This window comes from Solanum lycopersicum, chromosome 4 (genome assembly GCF_036512215.1).
Source record: "Solanum lycopersicum chromosome 4, SLM_r2.1".
NCBI classification, from domain to species: domain Eukaryota; kingdom Viridiplantae; phylum Streptophyta; class Magnoliopsida; order Solanales; family Solanaceae; genus Solanum; species Solanum lycopersicum.
In genome coordinates this window covers 50,089,325-50,099,815 of record NC_090803.1, presented here as the reverse complement: position 1 = coordinate 50,099,815, position 10,491 = coordinate 50,089,325, and the positions used below count along the sequence as shown (strand labels likewise).

General features: G+C 36.5%; 1 protein-coding gene across 1 annotated transcript; it reads right to left on the bottom strand.

The window, feature by feature from the left end:
- Window positions 1-2,773: 2,773 nt before the first annotated feature.
- LOC101267400 (uncharacterized) lies at window positions 2,774-10,186 on the bottom strand. The gene is made up of 7 exons (XM_004237448.5): window positions 9,984-10,186; window positions 8,835-9,129; window positions 6,317-6,856; window positions 5,096-5,157; window positions 4,711-4,967; window positions 4,311-4,591; window positions 2,774-4,185 (listed from the first exon to the last, which is right to left on the bottom strand). The coding sequence occupies exons 2-7, from the start codon at window positions 9,018-9,020 to the stop codon at window positions 2,992-2,994; spliced, it is 2,520 nt and encodes an 839-aa protein (XP_004237496.1). The 5' UTR covers window positions 9,021-9,129; window positions 9,984-10,186; the 3' UTR covers window positions 2,774-2,991.
- Between the last annotated feature and the right edge of the window lie 305 nt (window positions 10,187-10,491).

The window sequence follows — 10,491 nt, the reverse complement described above, 5'->3', positions numbered from 1 at the left end:
TAAACGATTGATGAGGTAGACACCATGATGATACGCGAAAGACCAAAATTGGGGTGGAAGGGATGCATCATGTAAGAGTGTTTTTGTAGTTTCAACGATATGATGGTCACGTCGTTCTGCAAGTGCAACTCGTTAAGGCGAATAGGGTGGGGCGGATAGGTGTTCAATGCTATGATGTGAAAGAAAAGAGTTGATTTTTATACTCTCTTTGCCATCAGTATATAATGATAAAAAAAATTGCATCAAATATTTTTTAATCGATGGATGAAATTTTTGAAAGATGTCTTTCACTTCATTTTTTAAAGTTAATGTGTAGAGACAATTGTATTTTGTATATTGGTCAACAAAGATACAATAATACAGCTTCTTGTCAAGAGATAAAATTGGTGATGGCCCCATAAATGACGAAAAATAATTTGAAGCGATTTAGAGCTACACAATGATAATTGAGTAAAAGAATGTCGATGGGCTTCTTTAGTGAATAGAATTGCAATGGAAGGGTTTGTCTTACTCATGAAACAGTAGCGAGAATTTATTTAAAATAAACTTAAGAACTATAGAGTGATGATGACCGAGACATTAATGCCAGGTAGTGAGAGAATGGATGGTGTAGTCATGTGAGCTTGAGAATGTGAGACAGGCCACTCATACAGCCCATTATTGGTTCAGTCGTGCACCATCGATTTCCGCATTTTCAAATTCTTCACAACAAAGTCAAAAGAAAAAAATTCAATAGACTTTAGATTGTCTTGAAAAAAGTTAAAAACATATAGAAGTTTGCCTTTCATGGAAGGGGAACACATGTTAACTTGAAAACATTGTATGATGCATTTATTTTAGTAGAATGAGTGTGAGAGATGGAAATTTTCATACCATCACCCTTGGATAATCCTTGTAACCTTGGTATGATTGTAGATTGTGTGATGTGTTGTGATGTGTTAGGTGACTCCTAAATTAACTATCCAAGGGTCAGTTGCGGTAGTAAACCCAATTGCATAGTTGGCTTTGGCTTCAAAGTGATTGTGTGACTTCAAGTGATAGATATTAGCGGTGTGGCCAATCCTGTTACATTGTTGACATCGAGTAACACCATTTGGATTTGAGTTGGACTACCATTGCGGTGGAGTATTTGGATATGACTTCTGGCGCCATTGTTGAGAATTGTTGGTCTGCCTGCGTTTGTTGGGATTATTGGTGTTGGATTTGGTGGGAGTAGTGATTGCAGCAATGATGGGACTAGACAATTTCTTAGCATCCTCATGGTAAAGGACAAGTTCATAGTCCAGTAGTTTTTTAAACATTTCCTCATAGGAGATAGTCGTATGTGCACGAATGGCGGTAGAGATCTCACGAAACATAGGACCTAGACCATTGAGTATTTTGACGATAAGTTCAGGACTGGAAACAGCAGCACCAGCAGTGGCTAACTTATCCGAAAGAGACCGAATAGTGTAAAGATAATCAGTAATGGAGCGAGACTTTTTAGTGACAAGGGCAAGCTAATTACGCAAACTAAGACCCAATTTTGAGATTTGTTCGCATGAGTGGTATGTAAAGCATCTCAAGCTGATTTAGCTAAGTCAACGGCAGCAACAGTAGGAGCAATGGTGGGTTCGCTAAAAGACATGAGGGCATTTTGGATGAGTTTGTCCTGACGAAACCAAGTTAAGAAGATAGGATTAGGAGATGTGTTCATGCCTAGGGTAATCGTGTGATAGGGGCGTAGTGGTTCGATTGATATGGCCAAAGAGGTTGTAGTCATACATAAGCATGGAGAATTGGGCTTTCTAGGTGGCGAAGTTGTGACCGCCGCTTAGTTTGAGGGGTAAGACGCAGGATTGAACTAAATGACACCGTTGGTACCCATTGTGTTATCAGCATTGACAACTCCAGGATTGTTGACATTGTCGTTGCCATTGTGATTGGGGTCATGTTGTTGATCTGCGTGAGGAGAAGGAAAGAAAAAAATTGGATTGTTCTCGTAAGAGCGTGAAGAGCTCTGATACCATGTCAAAACTCAATAGGTTCTGAAAAACAATACTTTATTAATGAAGGTTGAAAGGTATTAAATAGAGTTACAAAGAACTAATAAGACTCCTAAATTAAGTGAACTACATAAATGATGTGTGCTAAGATAGCGAATGCATATTCCTAAATAAGCACGGACTATGAAACACTAATATCGACTTAATTATTAACTATTGTCTTAACTGACTTCTGATGCTCCAATAAATGAAACCATCAAAATCAAATTTACGCTTGCTTACCCAAATAATTGATTTTGATCTATCAACCAACTTCAAATTTTAGAATTTATTCACCGCAAGCATATGGTTTGCGTCATTTATCATGTCATCCTTTTCCACGAGTCATAAACCACATTTAAAGGCTATAGAGAAGATCTTGTAGGAAGAAGGGATCCTAGAAGTCAAAAAAGACAGCAGACACGTTACATAAAATCACTTTTTTACTGCGTATATTACACCTACTTTACCTTTTAGTTTGAAGTGTAGATTCAGTTAGCTCTCTCTAATCTCAACCATATCACTATCATTTTTTACACAATTTTTTTTCATTATTATGTATCCAATCCTGCGCAAGTTAGACAGGTCACTATTATTTGGGCCACATTTAACACTCGTAGAAAAATTATTAGTCATTAGTTAACCAAATATCATAAAATGTCTTCTTTCATGCCAAACTCTCACTATAATGATTATCGGCCTGGGATTTTATCACATTTTCCATAGGTAGAAAGCTTACCAGCCTTGAGTTTATGAAGGAGTTTGGATTTGCTTGGCTTTGATCCAATCCCTAATTAGGACCTAAAGTGAGTTTACAACATAGCTTACCAGCAAATAGCTAAAATAAGAATTTGGGAAAATAAAAACTACCTGATTCAACTAATCTCACCCTCGAGAAATAGCTGAGATACTTAAACTACTTTTATACAAGTTTAACCATTGTTGAACTATGAAATCCCAACTTAAGCTAATGCCTTACATTACAATCATCTGATATTGTCTCCTCTGATGAGGCGTCGCTATTGATGACAATCAGCTCAACTTTTTTATCTGCTTCTGACTTACAATGTTGCTTCCCTTCTCTTATAGGGAGATGAGCACAATCAGCATTACCATTATTCAGCTCAGTTTTTGGTGTAGTGTACAAGTCGCTCAATCTGTTCCTTGATTCACAGTGAGCTCGCTTAGGTTCAGAAAACGGTGGACCAATCCATGGATGGATAAACCATGAAGAATCTGGGGCAAATCCAGGAGGCCTGGGTGGGATTGCAACCACTTCCTTGAGCCAGTGAGGCAAATTACCTACTTCAGACACTCTGCTCATAATTCGAGAACTGAATGAACATTCAACACCTGAACCTGCAGAGTTCTCGGATTGGTTGAACTTAGCTCTTTTGCGGTTTCCCCTGAGACAGAGAGAATCTAAGGTCCCTACATTTGTTGTAGCCAGGTGAAGTAATTTTTGCGAAGTATTTTGAACATCTGGAAAATGAAATGGTATTTGGCTCCGGATGTTGTCTCCTGACTGGGAATGTGCATGCCCAAGTGAAAGTTTAACATCATCCATACCATGGGATGAAACATCAGCTTTATGTAACTGTCTCACAGGGGAAATGGATTTTCCATGTAAAAGTTTCGACTGTTCCTCCATCCACTGTTCTGCCAAGTCTGTTGGCGTCCTCCACGAAAAAAAGCGCAGCCTTGGATCCCTCAACATCACATCCCAGTTACCTCTTCCATGCCGCCTCACACCAATCCAAAGAGAATCTAGCTCCTCTTCTGACCACATGTTTGGAGTCCCTAATTTTTCTGCAAATCTCCTCTTGTTTCCGTTTTGAGATCTTCCTCTGTTAAGAATGTTGTCCAGGATCATTTGATGTCGATGAAGTATTGATGCATCAACAGAAACCTGAGAAGCTGCTCCTTGAATGGATTCGCTTGGTTGATTCCATATGTCAGCCAACTGTAAGGATCTCGAAGCTAAAGCTTGACTTGGCAGTGACAAACCAAGAAAATCTGAGGATTCTGCTACAGTAAATGCACAATGTCTCTTCTCTTCTAATGAGGAAGCTTTTCCTTCTTTAGAATTAACATGAGCACTCTCATTTTCCTGCAGGCTTGCTAATGGGAAAAAGTTGTAGGTTCTATCTTCCGACAAAAGCTGAAAGCAAACAATTTAATGCATCTCAATCATACGTAAAACATTCACTTAATTGAAAGTGCACAGCATCACAGAAAATTGGTAGAGATTGAGATGAGCAACAGTTTCTTTAACACTGCACATACCTGCAGTAAATCATTTTTCGAAGAACTGCTTTCACCACTATCAGCCATTGCTTTTTCAGATAAGCAACCAGCTTCAGGCAACTCTGCATGAATTGGAGTTATCTTCTCGGGCTTGATGTCAAGTAATTCCAAACTTTTGTCCGAAGGCACCCTATGTAAAACCGTCGAATTATTTCCATTCAAGAAGCAAGGAGGGTTCTGCTGAACTTCCAGTGCTGTTGGGATGAGGCGTTCATCAGATGCTTGTTCCGACCTATTGCAGTCCATTGTGTCATCACTATCTGAACATGGTAATTTAAAAACAGAAGCATACTGAGACACATAAAATTCATGAACATGAGTCCCTATAAAAACAATATATCTTAAATCCAGGAGGATAAAACCAAATAAAAATACATACCACAAGGTATAGATATATCTAAAGCTTGGGAACCAGTGTTACTTGCAACCTCTAAGGGAGACGATATTGGCACTTCAGTTCTGGACAAACCATCAAAAGAAGGGTCCTTAGGGCTATGAAATGATGACTTCTTGAAAGTATCTGAAGCAACACCGTCGTCCAAACCAGAGAAGCCTACTCCAGAATTTGGATCAGCTACTTCATCGATTGGCTGAGCTTCCTTCACTAAGATAGGCTGTTCATTAACATCTAACAATCTGTACAAGCAAATCCAAGAATTAAAATTGAATATCTTCAACTGGGTTACATTTCCAGACAAGAATCTTTCATTAAACCTGTCCCCTAGATTCACTACAAGGCAAGAGTAGACGATAGTTAAGCTTACATCTTCATCTGTGCAGGTGATCCAGCACAAGCACATTGATAATTCTCACCTCCGTTGGTTGTCTATAACAAAATAAAACTTGGTTAACATTGGAATCACATGATTTTCTAGAGAATAATTAGCATGTAATCTTCATCTGGTGTTTAGGACAGAAGACGAACTGAGCGGCAAGCAGGTTCAACCAACCTGATTTATCAATGCCTTCACACAGCTTAACATGTCAAAGGAGAAAAACCAAGCAAACCAGTTCAAGTAGGATGCAGAAAAAAAAGTCTCATGCAAAGTGAATTTGTCTCTCAAATTACAGAACCTGTAGGCTAGTAGCTGAAGTTATAGGGAAGCAAGTAAATTCACATAATCCATTCGAAACTATACTTTAGTTGAGCCTTGTCTGGACAGAGAAACAGAATGTTTTGTTTTTGCACAGTTATTTTGTTTTCTTATACAAATATTCTTGATTTTCTGTTTCTGAAAATAAAAACAAAACAAACTCTCAGAACATCCCAAAATAATATCTCCTAAAACTAAAACCAAACATACATAGAAACAGAATGACTTGTTTTTGCACAGTTGTTTTGTTTTCTTATACAAATATTCTTGATTTTCTGTTTCTGAAAATTTAAAAAAAAAAAAAATCTCAGATCATCCCAAAATAATATCTCTTGAAACTAAATCCGAACATACATAGAAATAAAACAAAGAAATTAGATGAAAAACAAGAAACATTAGTCTAAGTTCCCTCATAAAAAAAAATCCAGACATCAATTTAATACCCCATACTGCAAAAGTCAGCAGAGTCTAAAGATTTAGCTTTAATCTGCATGATCGTGGTTACTAAGAACTTGTACAAGAAACACAGAATATAATATTAATAACGGTCGAAGGAAAAATGGGATGAGTATAGATATTTGTCTCATGTAATCAAAGTAAGAATCTAGAGAAATACGATGGCTATCCTACAAATGCATAATCTATTTGTATTCTGTTTCTGCCATTTTTGCACTTCTAGTTTATGAATGAAAATAACTATAAAATAAATTAGAAAAGAATATGAATAATCAGCATTGATCTCCGAAAACTGGTTAGATATGCCTCAGATGGTTTATGAATTATTATGAATAAGGTTAATATGGCACACTTTCTAATATCATCTAAAAATCAAGTGACAAAAGTTCTCTTCATTACTAGCAATGAAGTGGCTTGTCTAGGATAAGGATTAACCTCTGGATGCTTAAAATCTGCTGAAAGATCCACTGAGCAACTCTTAGCAACTGATTTATCAGAGTCATGAGGAGCGACAAGACATGCAGTATTTTCAACTGATAAGCAAGCAACATCTTCAGCTTCAAGATTGCCCTTGGCATATGCCCGGCCTGCATCCTTGTCCCGCTTAGCTCTTCGCTGAAAAGTAATCAGACTGGAAGACAATTTACTTGTACTAACTGCATTTACAGAGGGGATCAGAGAGATGTCTTTTGGTGTGGCAACTTCTTCCAGACTCAGTTTAACCAAATCAGAGGAATCAGAATCCTTAAGATCGCATCCCCTCTCATCACCACCAGAACTTGGGGAGACCAAATCCTGTTCTCTCGAAGAATTCAATCCTGTCAACAGGGAAAGAGAAAACTTCTGGGTGCATTTACTATCACATATACTGCCTGAAATAATGCAAGAACATAATCTCTTCTGTGAATTCCTTGGTTCTCCTTCAGAGAGAGGCCCTTTGGAACCCTTTGAGGACTGATTTTCTTCAGAATTATCCTGCAAAGATGAATGGCAATTAAGCAACTTGGGAAGTTTACATGTAAGACATCTTTTCTAACCACCAGTATCATAATCACAATGCCACCAAAAGTCACATTGAAGCTCAAATCCATCTCTCAGGCTAAGCTTGACTATCTAACAGTCACAGTCCAAAAAGTCATGATAAAAATCCTGAACGCATCATACTAGTATAGAATAATTTCAATAACTCAATTACCCATCTGCTATCTTGATTTTGACAAGGAACAGGCAATTAAATGTGCAAGTTGATACAAATAATTTTTCAATGGTGCGCACTATTTCATCCTTAAAAATACAGAAGTAAGCTTAAAAGAGAATGTTGAAATGCAACTACGTCCAATCAGTTGTTTCTGCATAAGATGTGTGCACGCTTGTTCAGTTCTATATTTTTCTCTACTCTTTATCTTTCTTTTCTCTTGCTTTATAATGCAAGATAGAGGAAGCAGGAAATGTGCATAGGGTAACTTGAAGAAATTTAAAGGGATTATGGTGGTCCAGCTAGGCTACAACGAAGCAGCAGGAAAAGAAAGAAGTATAGAGATCAGATGAGTGATGCAGCAGGATTTTTGAAGGTGGGTGTAGATGTGAGAAGACCGATGAAAATGGATAGCACACTAGTAACAAAGGCCTAGAAAAAAAATTGACAAGTTGTGTGAATGCTTGTGTTAAATTGATTTACGTTCAGATTAACAAGGTTGTCTTGTGTTAACAGATCAGTCACGATTGAAGAAAGCATTTCCAATAGTTTTACAAGTTAAATACTAGGAACTGTCATCAAAAAAAAAAATACTAGGAACTCAGAAAATAAAGGGGATGACTGCATCTTCACAATTAACTTGATAGTAGGAAGAAAGAGGGAGAAGATTATATTCACCCTATTTAAAAAGTTCAACCAACATAATTCAGCAACGGTTTGTTTGATCTAGTAGTAGCTTATAAACTCAACAAGTCATTGCTTATCTCGTACAAAAGAGAGATTTTTCTTAATTGATATGTCTGGACCAACTTGCACGCTCCTCAACCATTCAACTGGGCAACTTGTTGAATCCACTAGCACAAGATCGCGAAAGTAATCCTGCTCGCTACGTTCAGAGAAAATGAGCTCACATCAAGGGTTGTAGCTGGGATTTGACCTTGGGATCCCTGAATTGTCACTCCCATGCTTCAACCACTACATCAACTTTGGACCATGTACAATATCTTTCCGAGCTATAAAAAACTTAGTTTTCTGACAGAAAGTGAAAAATAAAGTTCTACTTATGAAAACTCTACCCAAGTCTAAGCTCTAACACTTCCCACGCCAATTTCTAAACCCACACCCTGTCATAAGGAGTTCTTTGGTCACTATTGTTTCAGTCAGTGTGCACCCACCCTACCAGTTTTATTATGTAAGCAGAAGCAGACATGTTTCAGTATATACAACTTAAGGAATTCATCACAAGAAGAACACCATGAACTCTTGAATTTACCCTAAAATACTCTCCATCCTAGTTGTCATTCCAATTGCAAGTAAACAATTTCCACAAAGCAAAACAATGAGAGAGAGAAAGAGAAGCACAGATTGGACGGCCATTAAAGACAGTAGCTAATAATCATATAATTAGCATTTGAATAATGTACGTTTGTAAGTAAGAGATACAAGTGCCAGGATCATGCACCACATTACACATCTGTGTTTACTGATTATGAAGAATCACTACTTAGTTGAAATCTAGGAGATGATCATCCATATGTAGATAACGACTTAATTCAGAATAGTTGCCACAGTTTCCTGAACAAATGTGACGACATAAATTAGAAGATGATTATCCAAAGAAAATCAAGCCACAAGAAAGGACCTCATATAACAACTACTACTATTACTACTACACCTCAATCACAAGCACAACAAAGACCTCATGCCGCCGATATAATGTTTGGTTTCCTAAACCAAACGGTATATCAAAGATCTCACCTCAAAGTCTTTCTTTCCATCCTTGAAGCTAGGGTTGTCATACTTCTCCTCTTCCTCCAGCAAAGGGGCCACAGCTTTTGATTTCATACACTCAGTAGGTGTATTATGAGTCCCATTTTCCAAAAAAAGATCAGAACCTGGTAGCCTCTTTCGCTTGTAAGTCAAGAACACTTTTTTCCGAATCATTAAGCTTTCGAATGGTCATACAAAGAGGTACTGAAACTTCCACAGCAAACTTAAATCAACATGAATTGCAAAGTCGTCGAATTGAATCTAAAGCCACACCAAATATATGCTGCAAAAATCAGAAAAAAGAAACTACATCAAATGACATCATGTGAGCTCAACATTTTTCGAACCACTTTTAACCTCATCATGAAATCGTTATTGAATTTTACCTTTGTGTGCTATTAACAATCTTGGGCAAACAACGTGAGAAAAAGTATAAGCAACACTTACTCTTCAACCTAAACCCATGCAAATAACTGCTCCCTCTATCCTAATTTATATGACTCACTTCCCTTTCTAGTCGGTCCAAAAAAAAGACACATTTTTACATTTAACAACAATTTAACTTCTAAATACACATTTTACCCTAATGAAATGAGTTATAGTCACATAAACCTCATTTTTTTACCACAAATTTCAAAAATCTTTGTTTATTTTAAAAACCAAAGAGTAGGTCAAACTACATCATAAGGAATGGAAAGGATGGAGTATATATTCAGGGTTAATATGTATAAGGTTATCTCTTCCAATTCAACAATGATGATTATAGGAATTCCTAAATAAGCAAGAGTAAAAGTTTACAGAATCCATAACTTATAAAACCAAAACCTTTAAAATAACACAAAAGAAAAACAAAAAAAAATCACCTTAGCTCAACATAGAGCACCAAGAAATTTGAAGTACCAACATGCACTTCATCCAAGATTTTTTGTAAAAAAAAAAAAAAGGAGAAATAGTACAGTTATCAGCAAATAAAGTTATTAAAATGGAATTTTCCCCTTTTATAACTGAAAAATTAAGAGGAAAAAATAACAGATAATGAGTACTCTACAGTCTACAGACACAAAGCAAATAACAATATGAAATCTTTCTAACAAAAAGAAGAGAAAGTTGAAAAAGGAAGAAAGAATTTATGCTTACCGGCCGGAAACGGAGAAAGACGCCGGCGATAAGGGAAGCGTGAAAATTTTCCGACAAGAAAGCTCAGTTTGAGAGAGAGTGTAGTTGTACTCACTTGTCTGGTCTCTAGAGTACTGTGCGATTAAAGGGAAGGAGAGAGAGAGTATGCGTTCTCTTTTTGGACTCTTTCACTTGGTCAGCTTTTTATTTATCACAATAAATAAAGAATTTAAAAAGTTATTCACACATTAAATATTCATAAAATAATGGATTATATGGGTATATATTTAAATAAATTTTCAAAATTAATATAATTGAATTAAATATTCATAAAATAATGGATTATATGCGTATATATTTAAATAAATTTTCAAAATTAATATAATTGAATTAATTATATAAGTCCAACAAATACAAATCCAATTTTATTGGGCTAATTCATCAAATTGGAGTACACATGATGAGTCCATGTTGTAAAAGGGAAAAGACATAAATTATCCTATAACTTATACTGAAAACGCAGTTACAC